General features: G+C 43.0%; 1 protein-coding gene across 4 annotated transcripts in view; it reads right to left on the bottom strand.

The window, feature by feature from the left end:
* The window catches only part of LOC125006756 (semaphorin-3F-like), a 56,730-nt gene extending 44,384 nt beyond the window's left edge, over nucleotides 1–12,346 (bottom strand). For 2 of the 4 annotated variants that reach the window (XM_047583095.1, XM_047583097.1), the window contains exons 1-2: nucleotides 11,892–12,344; nucleotides 9,939–10,106 (exon numbers count right to left, since the gene is read on the bottom strand). In XM_047583095.1, the coding sequence (XP_047439051.1) occupies nucleotides 9,939–10,056 (118 nt within the window). In that variant the 5' untranslated portion in view covers nucleotides 10,057–10,106; nucleotides 11,892–12,344. Of the gene's footprint in view, nucleotides 1–9,938; nucleotides 10,107–11,891 lie in introns of all 4 variants that reach the window. The other 2 variants (XM_047583098.1, XM_047583096.1) reach the window with 2 other exon arrangements.
* Between the last annotated feature and the right edge of the window lie 11,582 nt (nucleotides 12,347–23,928).

Raw genomic sequence — 23,928 nt, 5'->3', positions numbered from 1 at the left:
ATGTACAGTAAGATTTTTCTGATCACGAGTTGACACTTTTATTAAAGCACTGTATTGTTTGTTGTTACACAAAACGTTTCCATTGCTGGTAAAATGCAGCATTTATACAGTGCTTATATAATAACTTACCCATTTGCCATCTATTCACAGACAACATTCAAGGGTCCCATTAGATGGTAGACAAGATGATTCCATTTATATTCGTTTTTTTCAGGCACATTATGTTTCAAGGTTCCAGATTCAAGAAATGTATTTACCATTTGTGCATATACACACATAGAGACTCTAGTGCGTCATTCAGAGAGTCAGATAAAGGAAAGATACATAATTCTCCAAACAAAGACACATACATCTGTATATATATAAAAAATGCATAAAACCTGATATAAAAAAGGGAGTTTAGACTATTTTGTACTGCACCAGCCCAGGAGACTATATAATACAATTCACTGCAAACAAGGTAGTCGATCTAAGGAGGTAATGAGCTCATATATATACTGTACACATTATATTGCACTACGCCCAATTATGCCTCACTGTGGCAGGGAAGGAGCTATTGAAAAGGCGTGTTCTGTGCGCGACGATGCCGTCCGCTGATCTGTGTCTGAGGCTGCATGTGCAGCGCTCATGTTTGAGCTGGATGCGTCTCTGACGATTCTCTCCGCTCTGTCTCTCTGTCTCAGCTACAACCAAACTGATTACCCTGCAAAACCATCTCGGCAGCACGCATTTGCAGATCGGTGTGATTTCTTCTTGGCAACTGTTTTCCACCGCATTTGGAGGTTACAGTAGATCACAGGGCCTCAGCAACGGCGCATTCACTGTAGACCTCAAAGTCAAGAGGTCATATCAGTGGGTCTGAGCAGTGCAGCTCAACCCCCACTGACAGAGAGTGAGAAATTACGTCGGGGTTGTAGATCAGAGGGGAGCGGCGGCCTTGACCTCCCCATCCACCCCCCTCCACCCCCACCCCCCACCAGTCAGGGTTACGCCCTCCCACTTGACCTTTTTCTGAGAAGCTCCCACACACTTAACGTCTGCAAAGATCAACGCATGGATGCAGACTTTGAACAAAAGCGTTATGAACACTCTTATTGCCGCTCACAATGCCTGAAAATGACAAAGTCTCATTACTCAAAGCCCAGAGACACTTAAACCAACTCATCCAGAAAGGCAGGGTGGTACAATAACCTTTCTTTTAAAATCAACAAACGTACAACCAACCAGTAGGATCAAACGATCACCATGTGACCACAGACTGATACAAGATAAATAAATCCAATCTAACTACACAAAGAAAGGGTTAGTGTAGACTAAAGAACTGATAGTGGATATGATTCAGATGAGCGTGATATGAGTTCTTCTTGAGCTGACGACTTTAAGCCTACAACCGCAAAAAAGGGAGTGACTCCTCTGTTCAGACTGGAGAAAGGTAACCATCCGAGAGCCGGAAGGAAAGAACAAGAGCGAACAAGTGATGACCTGGCTTTTTGTAGCGAAGAGGGAGCCAAATTTGCGGAGGCTGGAGACAAGGTGTCTTGCAGCGTTCTGGATGAGTTGTGCAGTGGCTGAGGGGAGTGCTATGACAGGCTGGCTTTTAGGGAAGTGCTGAAACTCAGAAAGAAAATGACTTAAACTTGGATATCATCCTAATTTCACGGACCAAAAAGCACGAGCAAGTTCTTTTGTAACGATCTAACAACTTCTTGATGAGTACCCGAGTAATAACAGAGATCTGATCAACCAGGTGACAAGACAAAGAAGCACTTCATGGCTAGGGCTCAATTCAGAGTCATTCACCTGTGGCCGATGTATTCTTTCCCTCATATATTCTTACATTTACACACTGCTTCTTTTCTTTTCACTAATGCACCCCATTTCTCTTGAGTAACGTACCTGATAAAAGAAATCACACAGCATCACATTCTGAACACTAAACCTTTTGTGAAATTTGGGTGCAGGTTTGAACTGGATCCAAGAAGTCGTCTAATCCGTCTGGACCATTATTCTAGCTGACACCTTAATCTGTCTCAAGAGAAACACTAGTGCTAAGAATACACAATGCCAGAGCAACAGTGCAGAGGCAAAGCTAGTCTGGGCCCTCAACCTGTTCATCCAGTCTACGCTAATGCCCGTTTTCACAGGTTAGAAAAGACGCATAGTCCCAAAGGAAGTCTTAATTATGCCACCTAGATAAAAGACCAACCTTGAAGCTCGGCAGGTGTGCTGGATGCAACCCAGTTGCCAGTGTGTCAAGTCAAACAACATCATTATCTATAAACAGATTCCTGAAGAGGCAGCACAATATCAAAGGACAGTAGTATTCTCCACATCATTGAGAAAAACAATCACACCTGACAAGACTCCCACAGTGTGACTGAAGCGGTCTCCAGCTATTATGGCGAGAGAAAAAAAGCCGCCTAGCAGCTTTTCAGTTGCGGAAAACCACCAAGTAACTGCCTCATTACTTAGGTGTAACACGTGGAATAGTTTAGGTTTGAATGGCATAAAAGACATAATAGCATCAAAGCCGGGGGGAAAAAAATACAATTATGAATAAAAAATATGCCTGAAAAATATGGTAGAGAAAGTCGTCCACAGTATCTGGACGCCTTTGGTACAGATACTGTGGACGACGCAGAGGGGGTTTGAAGGCAAGAGCAACAGATGCAACAACATGCCTGTGAAAGACAAGACGGAGAGACAACGCTGGGTCCTCGGCCTTTTTTTGATAGGCAATCTCGCTTTGGCTGGGCGGCCACTCGGAGAGCCCGTAACCCGACTCAGGAGACTGCTCCGAGGGGCGAAGCCCTGACCAAAGTGGGAACGCCATGCTCCCGACATAACATATCACTCTTTCTGCAGATGCTAAGAGAAAGTGACGCCGCCACGCCAGGAATCCCAAGCAGCCTTGTAATACATTCACTGCTGTTCCCATGTCAGAGGAAGAGAAATGAGTAGAAGAGGGAAGACCGACAAAACTATTGGAAGCATTAAAAAAAAATAAATAGCTGCAGGGGTTCGCAATCCCTTGTGCCAAGATCCGAGGCAAAACACATTCCGACTAGCAGGCTAGCCATTAGCTACCAGCTAGCAATCAATGAGAAGACACCGGCTAACTAGCCTAGCCAACAGCAGTAGGTATGACTTGATGGGATATGTGACTACATGTCAACCAACACCTCTCCCTTATGCCAAGATTCAGGGCAAGACACATTTGGAAGCCCCTGTCCAACTAAAATATATGTATATATATATATATATATAAAAGAATCCACTGCCTTTATTTGACTTATACTTTGGTGTGTTGGACCATCGGTTGATCACGAAATGCTATTTTCATAATGTATTTTACTCACATTTCTGCGCCTGCACACACACAATGGAGGAACCATGTGCCATATGTTGGAGAAAGAGAATCTCAGCATTGATGCTACTTCCTCTTTTATCAAACACTGGGACCACCCAAGCAGCACACGATACACTTTACAACCTTTCAGCCATATGGCATGAGAATCAAATGGAGCAAGGTGCCAAGTGGCTATATTCTATAACAGTGAGACACAATGACTCAATTCATGGAGCATCATAAAGAAAGGCCTGTGTGCATTTAACAGCTATGGCAAGAAGAAGAAGAAGAAAAAAAAAACAGATATTCCAGAAACCAAGTGGGAGGCGCAGACTGATGGTTGGCTTACACAGCTATGAAATGACACTGTGACCGCCATTTTATTTGCAGAGGGAAATTGGCACCATTAGTGACAGGACATGAGATTACTGCTGGATTCAGGGGCACTGTGCAGAGAGGTGGCAACACACCCGTCTTCTCAGGGAATATCACACGTCCGTCCCACGCAGACAGTATACCTGACAAGCAGAAGGGTGAGACTGGCAGCAGTATTGTCTTCAGGAATGCTGCTGTTGAGCAACAGAGCAAAATATTTAACGTTTAATTGAAAAAGATTGATGCTTGTGAATTTGCGCCACAACAAGTTACACACACAATTTTCCTCCACTGATGTGGGTAGAAGTTACTGAAATAAAATGTAAAAAATCTGCTTTCTTTATGATGAGTAATTTCTAAAGCAATAAAGAAAGATCACCCAGGGGAGCTGTGTTAGAGAACGCAAATGTCTGAATGACTTCAGCCTCACAGCTCCCTTCGCGCAAAAATCTGTGTCCAACAGAGCAGCTTATTTTCCAGAGAACACACAGTGAAAAAGTGTGAATGTTGATGATGTTTCTGTCACGAAACTGGTGCAAAACTAGGAGGGATACAAATATCTGAGGGTGAAGGAGAAGATTCAGGGGAGGCATCAAGATTCAGGAACTTCTGTTGCTATGGGCCAGCACCAAAATAGTCAGACACGTTCAAGGAACAGCAAGAGGCCCGACTGTTTCTGAACAAAGTCCCAACTGGTTCCAAGCTGTAAACAAAACAACAGTTTCCACATTGTGTTTTAGAATCATATCCTGTTTCTACCCGGGCGCTCTCCGCCGCCTAAATCAATCACTATTTCCAGTGAGAACACATTTGACACAGTCTCCAGTAGTTCTGTATGTATAATGTTTCAGGGCGTTGTTGCAGAATGACTTGTTTTAACCAGATAAAAGCAGAATTTATATGATGTTCAAAGTGAAACACTATCCTCAGGAATGAATTTCACTGGTGCCGTAAACGTGGCAGGTCGCTCGCATAGTGCAGCATTATTTTTCATCTTCAGTGCATTCCAATCAAAACAATGCACTAACTGGTCTGGAAATAAAATGTAATCATGGCGCTATCAGTCATCCACCCAACAGGGGCCAGAGTTAAGGTTACAGGGGCTCAGAGACGGACATGTAATCGATCCCAGTCCTGACCTGTGGGTCTGAGCCTGTTGGACACATATACCGCTCAGTGATTGCCTGGACGAGATAGTCGTTCAGTTGGACGCGGACTGCACCCTTCCAGCAATCGCATTTCATTTTTGATTGCCGCAGCCTTTGGTGAAATTCAGCGAGGTGAAAAATACACCATCATGAGCTCAGGAATTAGCCTTGTCAAAGAGACGAATGCATTTTTTGATTTTTGAGGACAAATCACACACTTACTGTTTTTCAACGGTGATGGAGCAACACCATCTATGTAATTAAAGGTTTTAATATTTTCCAGTAAACTCAAGTGAAATCCTGCATTGCGTGCATTAACTTTTCTATTTCTTCCGCACTGATGTACGGATTTAAATGTGACGCAGTTTCTTCGCATTCAGAGAGATGCTGTTGCAGATGCAGGTGTCCACATCTCCACGCTCGTCATGTAAAAAGTCCATTCTTGCACCATCTCAGCCTCTGCTTTGCTTTAATGTGCAGGCTATTCATTACACACATCCAATTAAATTGAAAATGTTTCACACAGCTCTGAATGACTTCTGGGCAACCATGACCTTACAATTAAGCGACCCTCTCGGATCGCAGCAGAGTGCAAGTTGCTCCGGACCTAACGGTGTTTGCTCCTAAACAACCATCACCACCGTGCCGATTGCGTTCAGTGGTTAACCGCGGCGCTACAAGTGCCTTGAGTGTGCCTGCTAAGGGAGGAGAGAGTTTTTGCATTAAATATAACTGGGCTTAGCTTCTGTGCAGACAAGCTGAGGTCTGGGGCACGGCCAGAGTAATAGCGGTCTGCGATGCTTTGTCAGTCATTACTTTGCTGCTGAGGGGATATATGGACTCGGCTCACACAAACAGTAATTAGAGATTACAGCCAAACATCGGCGGCGGTGCCAGACTACAGGAGCAGTGGTTTCGTGGCTTCTACATGTGGTTGGAGAACACTGCAAAATCGCAGTTAGGTTAGGGTGAAGACATGTCAGCACGCTTGAGGTAAATTGGACCAACAGCGAGAAACAGAGACGTGCGGTTGAGCTTCGGATCATGAGGTTCGATGGCTTCGAAAAACAAATAAGCAATTCCCTTTAGATTTGCCCTACAAGTTCAGCAAAAGGAGTCTGAATGTAAATTTGCCAATGAGGTTGTTCGCTCATGCCATCAATACAGAGCAAACACTCAAGACTCCAACCACAAAAAAGGCTTTCTGTCATAGCCGATTAGGTCAACAGTGATAAGAGCAAGAGATAGATTCTGACCTCTAATGATTACGTACCTCTGGAGCGCAAAGAAGAAAGTGACCACTTGAACGCATTGTGTGAACGACAGTAATAACAGTTTAAACATTTACTAGTAGAAGCGACGGGGTGGCAGTGAAAGGGCAAGCCCAGGGCTGTACTGCAAAGTTGACTTTTCAAAACAATAATCCCCTTTTTTTTTTTTTTTTTTTTTTTTTACAAGATATTTTCCAATTTAATCCCTGTTATTCCAAGGAATTAAAAGACACAAACGCACACACAAAAACCCAACATAACAAGGTCCGGCACACCAGAATGCATGGCATTTAACCCCCGGAGGGGACTTTCTGACCCTCTGCGCTGCCATCCACCCACACAAACACACTCACGCCCGATATAGACGAAAGACTTCACCGAGGGGTAAAAATAGTAGCCTGCTGTTAGCCGTTCACACGAGGGCGTGCAGATGAGAAATGCTTGGAATAACGACAAGCCGGAGCAGCTTTCTCTTACTGCCACCTGCACTGTAGCAAAGCTGACCCACATTCTGGTGTCATCCCCGTGGATTTGGCCTCGTGCGTTAGTCGGAGGGAGGAGCGTGCTCTAATCCTGACGACGCTGTGGCATTTAGAGGACTTTTCTTTTGTACTGACACACCAGAACTCCACAGCTGCGGTTGTGAGAGCGGCTCTCGTCAAATTTCATTGACGCCAAACTGAGAAATGGTTTGTTTGAACTGAACTTTACCTGTGCACCAATACAGACTGAGAGAAACTCCTAAAGGCTTTTAGTGACCAGTCACACCCATTGAAAACAGCTACACACGAGGCATCGGCAGGACACAGCAAAGACAGTGCCGCTCTGTCATTATTTTAAGTGAATGAAGTCACGGCAGCACAGATGAGGCAGAGCTTTGTGTGAGGTATAAGGCTCGAAATGGCGGAGCCGTAAGTATGGATTTAGATTTGGATCTGCTTAATGTATGAACTCTTATGAGGCTATGTCGTAGCGGGATTGTGAGCCAACAGCAGTTAACGTTACACATTTTCCAAAACACGGCAAGGCAGGAAACTTCCCAGGAGTGTTTCGTCTATTCAGAAAATGCGCGATGCAGAAATGCTGGAAGATCTGCCGCACATGTAGAATAGGTTGACCCCTCGACGGATTCATGCTATGGCGGCGCCTGCGTGACTTGGGAGTCTCACGAGAAAGCACTCACGCAATCCTTTCACGTGTTAATTCAGCGTTCCCCCTCGTGGATGGACGAAACGGGACAACGTGCCGACTAAGCTGCGATTAAACTCTTCAAAATTATATCATTGAAATAGTTCAAGTGGAAAACAATGTAAAAAAAAAAAACAAAAAAACACATGATAGAAATGTGATATTTGTGTTAGCTTCTTGAAAGGCATCTTCATCACCCCACACTTGGAAACTTCAGTAGACATTTAAGTCTCACAGCGTGTTGTCAAGTTTTTCACTTTGTAACATTTAGAGATGTCGCTATTTTTCCCCTTTATTTCCACTTTTTATTTTAAATGAAAGGTTTTCTAATAAAGTGCTGCAATTTTGCAAAAATAATTCTTTAGGCAAAACGAAAAAACGGGAATGATTCTGTCAGCAGACATGAAAAAATGAAATGTGCCACTGCAGAAAACGTATTCACAGCAGCTCTGGATAGACTGTCTGACGATATGAGGGTCTCTTGGGAGCTGCTGGCGACACCGGTCTCAGCTGATCTAACTTTAAAATGTCCAGTGTAAGGCGGATTTACTTTGCTCCTCACTCTTTGAAACTTGCTCATCTGACGGTGGCTGCTGCTGAAACGGACGCGTGGTTCTTTTGTTTTGCTCACGCTGCCCTTTCTCCTCAGCTTACTAGCACAGAAGACACGATAAGCCTGAACAAAGTCTACTTCCAAGGTTTACCCGTAAAGGCTTTACAAACACAAATCTTACAGAAATGTGTCACAACAAAGTGGATTTTCAGCTTTCTGTGCTTTTAAATATATATATATATATAAATATGTCAGAATGTGCTTTTCTCTCATAAAAGCTGTGCACACGACATGGAGTAAAAGCAAAGCAATTAGGCCCCATGATTTACTCTACCTGCTTTAATAGGGAAATGCGCGCCTCCCAGATGGAGGTCATGGTTCTTAACCTCGCTCCTCAGCTACCGAGTTAATCAGTGTGGAACATGTGTTTGGTTCAGCACTGAGGGAAACACGGAGCTTTATAGCCGCATTTTAAGTTTTTCTTCGCAGTGTGTTTCGCTGGCGTAATGATCAATAATTAGAAAGTGGGACCTGACAATTAACCCATTCCTTCCTGTACAATAAAAAGCTGCATATCGTCCACGCTTGTCTCTGTGCTGTGTTCCATTAAAGCTGCTGCTGCTCAGAGGCAAAAATGCCCTCCCTAACAGCTCAGGGCACAAACTTAACACATCACGATGCACCAGGGGAAGTGCAGCCGGCTTGCCAAGGTAAGGACTACACGGGCCTCTCAAAAAGCAATTAAGGCGATGAGAGTCATAATATTGAATGGAGAGGGGGGTGCATTCCTCCGAGAGAGGCAGCCGCAGTAGACTGTGAAATTCATATTGACTAGAGAGGCAAACACACACAGGTAAGCAGCAGAGCCGAGCGTTTTCCTCGTCGGCCGGAGAACGCCGTCTGTAGTCCGCCGCTTTCAGATGGGCTCAGCCATCCAGAGACGCACCGACACACAAGCCTGTCTACTCAGAGAAACGTCCATAGAGTAAAAAAAAAAAAACAAAAAAAAAACACATGCACAATTTGCACAGTTCTCTAAAAACAACACTGCCTTTGACTAAAACGATATCTGGAAAATGAAAAGAAAAAAAAAACTGCTGAGCTCTGGATGTGTGCTCAGTGATGTGTTAAATCCCACTTGATTAAAGCAGGAAAACGCCTTCAACAATGAACTGTGCCAGTCCACTTAATTAAGTCAACTTGTACTACTAGGGAGCGCTGGGAAACGGAAAGCAAAGCAAACAGGGGCGCTGCTGCTCGCTCCCTCGGCTTTTCTCTGGATGCTAATCAAAGGCTGGATCTCCAAGCAGGACAGGCCCCGGGGACGTCGCTCTGCTTGGCTGATCCTGGCAATTTGCTCTCGATAATACCCTCTCTCTCTCTCTCTCCCTCTCTCACTCTGCGCCCCGGAGAACCCGGCAACCCATCTCACCAAATCGGTACGGCTGCTGAGACGCACAAATGCAGCCCCCTAAAGTACACATCAGCCTCACCAGGGAATAATCACATAATGGCCATAGAGTTATTACATGCTCCTTATTATCCCGTCTCTCTTTGTGCCTCCAATTTAGGGATTCTACAATAAAGATGATTGAAGATAACGAGGCTGCATTTGATTAACTAAAACAATAATCATGTATATTGTTTCAAAATGAGTACAAACAAGACATGCACAATCTTCACTGTGCGCATCTGTCCAGTCGCTGTTTGTGTTTTTAATTGTTTTTTTTGCAATATAGGCTGGTGGAAGCATCTGGTGGTTATTACAGGGCCTGGAGGTCTGGGGAGGGGGCAGCACATGAGGACTGCATGATTTGTTTGCGGTCTGCTCAGTCGGCTCTGGTGACGCTGTAGGTTCCTCCTCAGCAAAAACCTTCAGCACTTACAAAAAGCCACAATTACTCCAGTTACACAACTGTCATGTCATCAGCAAACACATGGCAGAGTGTAAGAAACCTCCACAGGGTCTAAACCGTTATAAGAAAACCAGCAGAAAGCCAACGGGGAAGCTTGGGAGGGAAGAGCATAGGTGAGGAGGAGGTTCAGTTTCTTACCTTTGAAGGAGATGAAGACGCGGGGTGCGGCCATCGGGTCGTTGCTCAACTGGTTCCCAAAAGCAAAGCTGGACGTTGCCAGGAGGGCATGGAGCGTCCACAGAGTGTCCAGCTGCATGGTGGAACAATCTCCCAAACAGTTTTGAAAAAAAAAAAAAAAAAATAGATCTGCAAGGACAAAGAGAAGCTCGTGAGAAGAGAGAGAGAGAAGTGTCTCAACTTTACGCAGCAAAGAAAACTGAAAGAATCTGTTTTCATTTATTAATTTATGTGACATGTCAAATCTGTGACTCCCGAGGGCCCCATCCCTGGGAGTTTTGGGCGGCGCAACGCTGAGGTGTGGAGATTACGCCCAGATTTGTGGGAGCTTCATAAAACCGATGAGTCCCGATGGAGAGGAGCCAAGCGATCCGAGATGTGTGCACGCTTCCATTTGGTAAAAATTATGTTTGTTTTCCAGAGTGCAACAAACTGATGGAAAGGCCGCGCTGACTCTACCGAGAGCAGCCTTACTTCTGCTCCCCTCCACGCAACCGAAACGCATTCCTGTGTCATGACACCACACGTGTGTGCTGCTGCTCTGTAATTATGGGTTCACCTAATACCTGGTTCTACCTTGTGTGACTGTAGAGAATAAACAAAAATAACATTGTGATTGGCACAATTGAAAGACTTACTTGTTGCTGAAAGGGGTTACAAATGACAGCAACCTATGGGGCAGCTTAACAAGGCTCCCAGACAAAGCAAAGCGGTGGCTATCAATTAAGAATCGAGTTAATAAATGATAGACACCGGAGAGCAACCAATTATACGTCATGGATCATCAGAAAGACAGGTCTAACAGGCCACCTCTTGCTAATGAAACTTTTTTCTCTGTTCCCATGCGGCGCCCTGTCCTCACTGAATGGACAGTCAGTGTGCAAAGCTCTTCGCCCCTAATGTTTCTACCTTTGGACCGGGTCTCTATCGGAGCCCCCCGGCGGAGCCACGCAGGCTTCAGAAAAGTTAGCTGGAGTGGATTTATGAGTATAAGCAGCTGTTTAAACCTCGGCTGTTTACTGACAATTTGTTAACCATCCAGCTATTTATTCTGAGACAGAGGCCAAGTCCTTCACACTGGCACATGAAATCAAACAAGGCGCTGCTCACAAGTGACACTGAGGACCGTGAGAGGACGCGCACTCACATTATACAGCACCATGAGATTAAATGTGTACTGCGTAGAAGTGCTCGGGAATTATGAATAACGTTTATCAACGTCGCTTTTACAGGAACATGTGAGCATTTTCACAGCGAAAGCTCAGTCCAAGGCCAGTCACAGCCACTGATGCTCCCAACTCATAACACATTTGCACAAATGAGTTCATTACAACTTCCAGGCCAAGTAAATGAAATGATGATTTAAGCCAGTTGTCAATAAAACATCCATTTGGAGCATTTGGAGACCACTCTAACCATTTACACTATCAAGACACGTGAAGAGCCTTGATTTAGTATGAAGATATGAAAATAAAAGCCACATAAAACTGATTTAGAATATATCTATGAGTATGTCCGCCAGGAATTGCAGAATACAGAAATAATGTATACAAGGATGTTCAGTGTGGCTGAAACGTGCTATAGGTTGATAGAAATCTGTGCGTAACAGACTGGCTGTCTTGGCTACACATGGACGGCAGAACTGTAAACAGTCTGGTGTGGTATTAGAGCGCACGGTAAACGAAATTGCCATTAAATAAACATTAATATTTATGCATGTAGGAAGACTGTAATCATTCCACAACGAAAATGACGGATTTCTTTTATGTTTAAAACTGAAAATTACGCTGTCAGTAAAGCTGACACAGTGACCATTAACAAAAACGCGAAGCCAAAACAGGAAACATTTAATATATCATTGCTAATAAAGCAGGTTAAATCATAATCAAAGAGAAACAACGGAATCTGGTTTACCTTAGAGCTCTCCGATTATAAGTTCAGATCCAGCCTTGCAAGTCATTGAACAAACCAATTCCAACAGATCGATCACTCTTCTCTGTCCAAGTTGAAATTAATAACGACAATAGAAAATCCCGGACGGTCCCTGCTCAGGGGGTCGGGTGAGGCGGGCGGTTTGTACCTGTGCGCACTGCGCGTGTATTGGCCCCGGAGTTGTCAGTGAACAATGAAGAAAATTACAGTTCAAAAAAAAAAAAAAAATGAGACAAAACGTTTCTCTAATTCAACCGCGCGGAGAGGAGATGCCGTCGTCCCAGACAGCAATCAACATCTCGTGGGAGAAGAAAAAAACAACAAAGCAGTTGGAAATAATAAAAAAAAAGTCCCCGCCGTATGGAGAGGTCCAGGCGCGCAGCGTGTGCTCCGCAGGAAAGTTGGGAGCTCCTGACTGTAGGGAGGCAGGGCGCTAGCAGGTGGATGCAGAGGCCTATTTGCCTTAAACACACCCACAGGGCGGGCAACGACGAGCCGAGCCGCCCATCAGCCAGCCGAGGGGGAGGCATGATTTACTAGCGTATTATACCACAGCATGCTACGAGAGAGAAAAGAATGCACAGGTTATGTACCTCCTGCTCCAGGTTTAGGCTGCTCCGGTGCATCAGTACTGCGCAGAGGATACAAAAGTGAGGGCAAATTTTTATAAGACAACCTTATTTTTTAGGCCACGTTATAAGAAATTGTATTGCCTGTTTTAATTTATGTTTTTATACTTTAGTCTTCCACGGATTTCATTTTTTAATAAGTCAATAATTAATAGTAGCCAAGGCTTTTGAAACTTCCACTGATAAACATTCAGATAGACCAAATAATGGAACCAGACGCAGGGATTTTTACAACTTGACAACACAAAGGATGTTTTGATCAATTACTGAAGTAAAGTATTAGAAAGTGATGATTCAAAATGTGTCTGTGAGAGTTCCTTCTCTACGTGACATCTTAACCTGCGCTAACTGCACCGTGGAAACAAAATCTGAACACAACGGCATGCAATACGTTTGGATTTAGGAGGATCCAATAATCATACTCACGTTGTGTTTTCATTAGAGTATAATCAGCTGTAGATGGTGGAGGACGCCACATGTTGCGCCACTATGTTTCCACGGTAGCCCAGAGTGAACAAACCAAAATTTGGCCGTTTGTAATTGACAGGGCACGACACATTTAATATATGTTAATATATCACACATTTAATTTTAACTGAGACATTCAAATTCAAAGTATATTTGTCACGTGAACAATAAGACACAGTACAACATGCAGTGGAATGGATTTTAGCATTTATTAAATGGACAAATGTAAAATTATATTGGATGTGCAAAGAGTGTGCAAAAGTGTTATGACTCGTGTCTAGAAAGAGTCCAGGTACCAGATGCTCCCTACATGGGTCCAAATGGAGGAAGCAGGAAGAAGCTCCTCCTCACGTTCTCTGTCTTTGCCTTCAAGGAGTCGGAAATGCTTCGGTGATCTTCAGAGAGAAGAGTCCGTTGTAGAGGCGATGCTCCACTTACCTCCTCGTCCTGGTTCAGCACCCCTCAGAGAGGGTAAGCACAGCTGATTACACCAGTCTCCAGACAAATTGGCTTCCTCACCCGGTGCCGTTCCCAAACGTGATTCTTCCTGTCAATGAGGCATCAGTAGAAGATCCTTAGTTTAAAGTCCTAAAAGATTGTCCGAAGAAAGTCCAAAGATTGCCGCCGGCTCTTGTTCTCCACAGCACTGATGTGACAGATCCATAGGAACAAGAAACTGTCCGCCCTCATCACAGGTCCCATTGATCATAAGAGAAAACAAACATCTGGAGGTGCCTTAAAAGAAAAAAAAATTTCTTTTGACAATTGACCATGTTTGAGGTCCTCTCTGGCCTATTTGATATCCTTCAAACCTGGCAACACCTGTCTCAGCCTTAAGATGAAACAAATGAGCTGGAAGAAGTTAATAATTCTCTGTGGATTGTCACACATCACATCACACACAGTCATTTGACCAACAGTGAGAAGAAATGTAAATGATATCACCTTTCATTTTTTGTGCTACTGCTGCTTATATTGATATGCAGAGTACGTTCATCATTCAGCAATTAACAATTCATGCTTTGATGCAAATTGCTAAAAGAGGAGGAGAAACTATTTCTGTGTGAATGCATCCCGTCTACAGCTGCTGTAGTGCGGCAGAGAGTCTTTCACAGAGGGGTTGTTTGCTTGCTTTAAATCAGTCGCCTGTATTTCCGTCTACTATCTCTGTGACAACCAGAGAGCCACCATCTGCCACCCACACATGAGGTGTGGAGGGAAATCTTACAAAAAGAATTGGCCTAAATGGAGCTTCGTGTGTTCTTTATTCTCTCAGTAAGTGAATGGCTTTAAAATAAATCCTTATTCCAGTTCACACGTGGACAAATTCACTTTGCACCTACCTTGGTTATATTTTAAAACGTGTGTATTAAAGAGATAAAAATAACTTCTATTAACTTCGCTATTCACTGGGTAAAAGTTTCATGCATACAAGTTTATTGCAGCGTTACAATGTCTTCTTCCTATTGAACATTTGACCCGTCAAGTCAATTTAGTGACTTGGAGCACGGACAATGTAATGACTGTTGGGTTCAACTTATCAGAAATGAAAGCTCTTATCTTAGTTATGTACGCATGGATTGAAAAAAAAAGAAAAAAAATTAGAAATGTAATTTGTTTGATGGTATATAATGAAAACGTTTAATTTGCTCCTCTATTCAAACACTGATTGGGGGCTTCAAAGTCACAGAGTTTCCTCCTGTGAAGATATTCTGAAGCTCATTGAGAAAATTAAACATTTTCCTACTTTTAATCATACTCCATTCAGTGTCCTTTCATACCTACATTATCTACCTCTCATTCAATCTGGGGCTTTAATGGCGATTCGCCGCGAGGCCTGTCGAGGAGTTTGAGGGGAAAGTTTGTGAGGTGTTCAGCTGTCACCTCAATGGAGTCAAAAGAAGCTGTCCTGTCTGACTTTTCCTTCCATTTGAAGCCAGGACGTTGGCTCTGTGGCCTTCACTCCGCGGTCTGACTTGACATAAAGGTTCTTTTTTAAAGTGACTTGGCAGAGGTCAAATAGAGAAGGATCATTCTGATGAATTCAAGCAAAGTTTGTCCCTTCACTTATCTATTCAGCAGAGACACGGCGGATTTTCTGAGAAGCGGGGCCTTCAGCTTCTGCAAAGATACATTCCTCACTGTCCGGATTTCTAAAAGCAGCTAAACAAGGAGCCCTGGCTGCACATTGTCACACGCAGTATATGTGCATATGCTTTTCTGCTTCGTGAGAATCCAAGGCGAGTGTGTGCACTATAGAGGAGGAGGACTTCTTGAACCCAAGCAGGGTAATATCTCCGATAAAAAATCTTGCCAGTGCAGGAATCTGAGTTGCTGTTGACATCTATCTAAGTGGTGTATGAAGTTGTTTTAATACGTTGCAGAAGAACCTACATTCCTGCCGAGCCGCGAACACTGTTTTCCGTGACTCTGCCTGCGGGGCGTGAACGGATGCCAGGTGTCATATCAGCATTTGTGATTTTTACACAGTTCAAGGGATCACCTGCAACACAATCCATGTTTCAGCGTGTGCGCGGAGATGTGACACTGCATGCACCACAGACATTGCCTCGTGGTTTTTTTGTGTTGCGCTGAACCGCAGAAGATCTCGGGTTGCATCTGAGGTACAGAACACCGTGACGAGGTTTTTCCGTGCTTTTGCATAGTTTGGTCTGTCCCAGGTCTTGTATCATCCGTCTTTCTTACCGCTGTCTCGAATGAAACATGTGTCAAAATGTTGTTTGTTTAGTTGGGTTGCTTGCATCTCTGATGGCATCTTACCAATTGCCTTCTTTCTTTACTTTTTGCACTTAGCCTACACACCACAGAAGGAAGGTCACATGTGGTCCTGCCTCATGTTGCCTGTGTCTAGACCAAAAAAGTTTAATTTAAAAACGCCACAAACGCTGCAGCCAATGACCAATCAGTGTGTACGTCCTCCATCTGCACGAGACTAAATAACTCTCCACAGCAGCAGATGGAAGTTTATGCTCTGTCATTCTAAAAACAAGAAAAATCTAAGAAAGGTCGTGCAGAGTTAGCCTCTCCTGAATCATGCTGATCAACTGTTCATTTCAGATTACATTATCACCATCAAGCTATACAACAATAAAATGTCCTGATGAATTGAAGGTGAAACATGAGAAGACCCTTCTGTGCGTGGCCTTTCCCACTCTCATTTGTCTTCTTGTGCTCTGGACGCCCAGTCACAGAGATCTCAGCACCCTCACTGAGATGAATAAAGCAACGCAACGTGAAATTACTCCATTACCACTGAAATTAAAGTATCAGGAGATCAATATTGCTAAGGCGGGGAGTCACCTGGGGAATTTACTTAATAAATGAGTAAATTGAGTAAATTGACTTGCCACCACTACAGAAAACATGACATTTTGGTTTAATGGTTTAAGTACGCACCACTATAAATAGCCAAAGTTAGCTTAGCCCTAGTGATCATATAGTGTGCTATATAGTGTGCTAAAGAAGAGTCCTGTCTTTAACCACAAAGTACTCAATATGTAGGAGTATGTTAATTTAAATACTTATAATACATATGACTAGGAAAATCATATTATATCCTTCTTGATGATATTTTTATAAATTTTTTTCATGTATACATTATTTTTCTAGTAAGCATATTTTCTTCTAATTGCATTTCATATTAATTTTGATTTAATTTCTTAATTTATGATGTTGCTTCGCATATCCCAATGTCATGTTTGATTTTTGATGAAGCCACTCAAATATATTGAGGTATGCTGCAGATTAGACTGCAGGTTTGTTGGGAAAGATGACGTTTTCATTATGTCACCTTTCACATAATGAAGAATTTAAATAACTTTTTACAATAAAAAATGTCATAATTTCATAAACGATGGGTAGACTCATACAAATAACTAATCAGAATATTAATCTCACAATGTAATTTTATTTATTTAATACAGAGCATCTTATGCCCCCCTACTCTTGTGCTCTTACACTAAATTAAGAAGAACAAATCTAACAACTTATACAAGCACATTATCAGCTGCCTCAGGTCCTGATTCAGGGGACAACTTTGCTCACACTGAACATTTAAATCACAATCTTTGTTTCACATTTACTTCAATCACTTCATTGCCATTAATAAAACTTATTCTTAAAAGTATTGAGGAATCCGCTAACACACACACACACAAACACACGCACGCACCAAACCTTCACACCAAACCTCAAGTGCCTTGTTTCTTCAACAACAAGACTTAGCAACATTTCAAATTCAGCGAGCAGGTGCTCACCTTGTGCTGCCACTAGATAGGAGAAAAGCCTTTCTCCCAGCACTTTCTGTACACAGTGTCCTCAAAGTTATTAGCATTTAAATGAGAAAAGAAGAGTATCATATCTAGATCGCAGGAAAACTCTCAAGGGTAAAATTTGTTCAACAATTTAAGAGAGTTTAGAGCAAACTTTTCTCATTTCCAGAAGTGCCTGTGAGTGTGATTGAGTTTGGTGAGTTTCTTAAACAAGTAAATTAGGAAGGAAAGAAGGACAGAATGAGATTTCAGGTCCTCTGATCACACTAAGCGAAAGTATGTCTGCGATTACATTCCAGTATTGGAGCACCTTCCTTTTCCCCTACCTGTGGTTGCTGTCTTTGAGCAACAGTTTCCTCTGTTGTTTTTGGCAGCATGTGACGGTCCGTACACTTCCCAGACTCTGACAACCTGACGGTACTTTACTGCCAGTGTCGCCCCTTCTGCCCCTGGGAACCACAACCCGCAGCGGGCGGAATGAGGGAAATGGTTTTGATTTCCTTCCACTTTTCACACATCAAATGGGCGAGAGAACGAGGGCCCGACCGCCGGTCTTGATGGAGCTGCATAAACAAACTGCCGCCACAGCGTGTGTACGTGCATGTATTTAAGCTGAATCGTGAGCGCACTGGAAACAATATAATGTGTGTGTTGAGGAACAGGTGAGTTCATTTCCAGCCACCGCTGCTCTACATCAGTGTTGACGTTATGTGAAACGTAAACACTTAGTAATTGAATAAAATCACAAACCGAAACATCGGCCTGGGGAGAACTAACCGAGGGCACTTTGAGATTCTCAATGCACCTCTGTTCTCCAGGACTGGACGTCTGGGGTCTCTTTTGGCTGTCACTGTAAAGTTGAGTGGCGAAATTTGAACAAATAATCCATCTACCAAAGTCTGAAAGGTGATTTCATTCAGCAGGGGACTGGGTCTGATTATGAAAAAAAAAAGAAAACACGACCATGTCGAGGTGGGTCATATATGATTCATACTAAGTATGCGTCATTCTTCCTCTTCACACCAGCTTTCTGGGAGGTACTGGGCTCGGACAGAGTTGATGCTGTGCTGCTGAGACCCCTGGGAGTGGTAGAAGTGGTTTACATCACTGAACCAGTGAAGTATTTAGGCACATGTAGCAGAGATCATTTTCGCACAAAGAGTGATTATTAATTAAAATCTGTAAAGCTAGTTATCTGGGAGGTCTTGGGAGATTTGCTGCTGCTTGCTGGCTAATGCTGCGTGGCCCGTATGATGACAAACTGGAGTCACCAGAGGGAGTTTCTGGATTGTTTGCAAGGAAGTCTTACAATTTGAAATACTCATCCCAGATGTCTTCCCAGATTATAATTTTAGTGGTTGGGAGGTTAGGATTTGTCAAGTGATGAATTGATTCATTCTAGACTTCCTTTTTACGCTCATAATCTCTTACAGCTGTAATCCTCCCCAACAAGTTCTCACTGGTTCATTATTGCAGGAAAGACAATGGACAAAGACATGTTAAGGCTACAAAAATAATATACAGTACATATAAAATAATAAACCTTTATGGTTTGTAAACAGTGTGACGTATTTTGAGGGGAGGGACTTAACTGGAGGCAAAACATCTCAAACACCGTAACCTGTAAACAGCGGTTTGCATATTTCACCAGACGGTTTTGGAAAGTATTTTAAAATGGTGACTCTATCTGATGGGACTATATTCACCGACCCCTACACTCTAACTCACTGGTTGGACTGTTTTTATCAAGTGAAGCCTCTCCAACAAAGATATTACAAGAAGTAAGTGGAACCACTGTGGAGGGTAACGTAGTATATGCAACTTCTGCATGGACACCCCTGAAATGCACAATTAACGGCTCACGGTTAGCATTAGCATTAACGTGTAACATCAATCCTCAAAATAATGACTAACTTAACGTAATTTCAGTCATAATTTATTCTAACCCATAACATTATTCAGGCTGAACTGATGATGCCTTACATATTAATCTGACCTGATATGAAGTGTGCGTGTTGTTGATTGTCTCACTCCAATTCTTTCTATTAATCGCCAAAGCCAAACCAAAGTTGTCTATGCGTGGCAGTGGCTGGTACATGATAAAAATTCAAGTTCAGGTTTTTGATTTTTCGGTTTTGGGAACAAAAAAATTCAGGAAGACAACATTTCCATGATTGATAGTGACAGTATTAGCCTTAAGCTTCCCTCTGTTCTGCCTCCAGCTAACATTGTGACATCACAGTGACGTAGGCCATGAAGGGGTCTATAAATAGACATTTGGATACTATGAGAAATACACTTATAGGCTTCCTTCTAAAAAGTTACATGACTTGTTACGTCTTGTTTATTCAATCCATACCAAAACCAAACCCTCCATTTGCAATTTTACTGCAGTTACTGTATGAGATGAACCACGGTATTTCCTGACAGGGAGCACAAATGTTTTGGAGAAAAGAAATAGTGCCCCCCCACAACAGTTTTGGTTTTAGCTCTAAGTGGTGCTAACAGGTTCTGATGATGTGGAGCCAGGCTTACCATCTCCACTACACCAATATTGTCTATCTGTTTGCAAGGCTAAGTCTACCAGCTGTGTTTAAATTATATAATCTATACAGACTTAAATCAAATAATACTTCTTGGTATTGGTTATGCATTGTATCTGTCCATTTTAATATTTTTGTAAGGGTCGATTCATAATCCTGATGAGTAGAGTAGTTTGCTCCAGGTTTCTGCTGCCTCATCTTTTCCTGTAAAAAGCAAAGTCATCTGACACTCTGTTAACTATTAAACACTCACCATAACCCATCACACAGTAACTACTACTAGTCTTTCCGCTTCTGTCAGCATGTGTCATCATTTTCACGATGATACAGTAATTCCAAGTCAGAAGATCTCTGAAATCTTTTCCTTAAATATACCACATGCAAAGGGCTCCCAGCATTGATGATTACGGTGGACTAGTATGGATTCCTATGAAAGTGCAACTAGTGATATGAAGAACAATCACAAGTACACTCCACTAGCTATTGTGCTGTTGACTTGGCACTGCTCTACGCTATGGATGCTTCCTGAGGATGTAAAGACTCATCTAATGGGTAAGAGTGCAGTACTTCCTCTGGACTCTTATTCACTTCCTCCCTTTTAATAGGACACTGAGGTCATGAGCGCTTATTGAGATTGTACTGGTCTTTCTGAGCTCCCGCCGTGCTATCATCTGGAGGCAAAATAATCTTTCAAACCTCCTTGGCTTGTTCCAACTTTTCTGCATTTCATGATTTGACTGAAGACAGATGCACTTAACGTGTTTATTAAACACCTTCAGCAGTTTCAACAAAACAACCTGAAATGATGTTTTGTCTCTCTCTCTCTTTTTTTTTAATTATCCACATTAATGTGGCCCTGTTACTCCTCTTCCAGCAGCTACCAAGACAAACTAACTTGTTGGCATTGTCCAGGAGGAGAGCTGAACGCTTCTTATTTAAAATGCTGTATGTAACTGAGAACAGCCTCTCACATGGAACAGTGGGTGCAGGAGTGATGAGATGTTAGCAAGTCAGCAGCAGCATTGCCAGCTTGTCTTTGTCTTGGTTTTTCGCAAACTGAGCGTTGTGTTAGCTGAAGTAGAAGCAGAATCCCAGACTAACATATGCTTCACATTAATGTGACGTTTTAAGCTGGAAGTGCTTCGTGAAAAGAAAATCCTTCCTGCAAAGTGTGCATAATACAGTCGACTGTTGCATCTTGTTTGTTTGTTTTTTTTGTACTCAAATATCCCATGGAGAGGGCCTGTTTAGCGTCTTCCATTTTTACTGGTTGGTTCTGCTGAATCAAGTGTGCATGTGCACGTGCAACAGTAAGTCACGTCATCTCATGGACTGCTACTGCTTATCTTCACCAGGGGGTTGGAGCCTATCCCAGCTGACATCGGGCGAGAGTCAGGGTACACCCTGTGCAGGTCGTCAGTCTATCGCAGGGCTAACACATGGACAAGCAATCACTCGCACACACAGGGTCATCGAGGGTCAATTTAGGGTCACCAATTAGGCTACCAAGCATGTCTTTGGAGGTGGGAGGGAACCGGAGTTTCCAGAGCAAACCCACACAGACGCAGGGAGAACATGCACCCAGAAAGGCCCGAGCTGGACTTGAACCCAGACCTTGTCATATCAGTGCTGTCCACCCACCCACAGCAGTAACTCTACTTGGACAAACTGCCCGAAATGCATTGCCAGAGACGTTCAGAGTCATTCTGGGTTAATTGTGTTAAAATTTTTATTCAGATTAACCATGATGATGGATTAATCCTTGACTGACCAGTCTGAACAAACAAGGACATTAACAGTGTCTGAAATTAGTGTACGAACATTTCATCTTACTTCAACTTGTTGTTGAACTTCAGCTCTATATGAAATACATTCCTTAATACAATCGTCAAGGAAGTGAAACAAAGGCAAAACTGCATCTACTGCACATACACAAGGCAACCACCAGCAACGGAAAGAACCCACCCAGCGAAACCACAAACATGGGGCCACTTTTGTTCCCCCCCCCTTCTCTCCAGAGCTGGTACTGTGTCACTATTTCCATGCCAACTGTGTAAACTAGTCTTGCTGAGGTGTTCAGAGTCTGCCACTGCCAAACCTAAAGGTTATCTTGAACTCTTGATGGAGACTAATCCTGCACACTCTCAGTACTGACCTCCACAGCCATTGTTTCTGCAGGGGCAGTTCACTCCCTTCCTCTCCCACACCCTCACCGTAACCCATCTCACCCACGGAGTCAAAAAAGAAACAAAAAAACTCCCAGCTCTCGCAACTAATGAAATTGACCTGAGGAGTGAAGTCTCGGTGGACACAGTTCAATTTGTGTAAAAGTTACTGGGGTTTTCTTTCTGGGCATTGTACTTTGTACTTGCATTGGCAGGATGTAGTGATGAAGGGCTGAACTTTTCTCATCAGGTGAACTTCTTGCTCTCTTTGCTCTTTATATTGCTGTCTCCACTGAAATGAAGAGCCAATATCCAGTCGGAGGAAAGGTCAGGCATGTCCTCTGGGGGTTGAGAAACCCGAAAGATTAAGGTGAATTTAGTGCACCAAAACCCACGACCACACCATCTGATGACACTTCATGTTACAGTTTGTAATAGTTGTTTAACGGTTGTGTGGGTACATTTTAAATGAGATTTCAGTACAAATTTTGTGTAAACCAAAACGATCTTTAATAAGAAATGGCAGATATACATTAGATTTCTTAATTTAACACCTGTAGCAAGAAGTTAGCAATTAATACTAACTAGCTTTCACTCAGACAGTAGCTTTACTAATCTAATAGCAAATTAACAAATAAAAGACAATTAACATACAAAGATAAAGTTCAGTGTAGGCTGTGGTGTCAGGTCACATAAATAGGGTTTATTCCTCCAGGAAGATGTTCGACGCAAAAGGACGATGCTGAGGCACCCTCCTCGTTTCCTTTATCCCTGCTGACGTTCATCTCTTTCCTCTTCACGAGCTGACAGGATACCACTGCCATGGAGACAGTTCAAATATTCAAGGGTGTGGCTCACACTTACTCCTGGCTGATAGTTGCGTACACGCCACCCAGCGATGATAGAAAGTCAATTTAAAATTAAAAAATTAAAAAGCTGATGAGCTGTTATATGGCATCCCAAATCCCGTCATTCTCCTCTACACATGTGGACTCATGTTATCTCTATTACTGCGACACTGTGGATGCAAGCCGACGGAAATTGGATGTAGTGGCCCCTAAGTATCGCCCATAAATATCTAGGACAAATTCCAACAAAGATTGACTGGAAGGATATGCACAGCCATGCTCGAAAATATACTAAACACATCTGCAACTGTGGCATTTGGAGGGTGTGTGTGGACACTTTGATGTAATTCAGCGCGAGAAGAATAACCCCCCATTGCCTAAAGTGTAGAAGAAAGCACAGATACATGCCTGCATGGGAGTTCAGAGGCTAACGGGAGACTTAGTAACATTGTTTTTCAAGTGCCGTGAAAAACCTCAGTCTCTATGTGAGGTACTTGTGTTGTCTGCCATAGTGCTGGAGGGGCTGTGGGTCCTGCATGTCTGGGCCGCTCAGCTTCTCGGTTTGTAGACTACACAGAGCCAGCAGCACTAAAGACCAAAGCCTGGATTAAATTAATGTCTTTGGGAACGTTGGGAGTAACACTGTCAACATCACTAAATGACACAAATACTTGGATTTATCCCTAATCAGTAAATTAGACTTTTGAGAACTTCACACGGACATGGCCAGTCCTTTTCTTTTTATATATAAGTTAATCCTTAACTGCACTTGGGTGTGAACTAAACCCAGTGGGACTGCATGATGTCATGGGAGTGGCTGCATGGGCTGAACATTGTGTACCCCTGGACGTCTCCAATAATAGATTCTCTCCTTCTATAAACATATAATGATGTGGAAAGGATTAATCAGACATTCAGAAAACATAGTTTGAGTCATGAATCCACGAGTTTCCTCATCACTGCCATAAGACCGAGGCACTGGAGCTGCACCATCATGTAAAATAACACATGACACAATTTCACATCAAGTCACAAGATGTCGGTCAACACCCTAATATTGCAGCATACGACCGG

This window comes from Mugil cephalus, chromosome 4, assembly GCF_022458985.1.
Source record: "Mugil cephalus isolate CIBA_MC_2020 chromosome 4, CIBA_Mcephalus_1.1, whole genome shotgun sequence".
NCBI lineage: Eukaryota > Metazoa > Chordata > Actinopteri > Mugiliformes > Mugilidae > Mugil > Mugil cephalus.
This window is presented reverse-complemented; position numbering and strand designations above follow the sequence as displayed.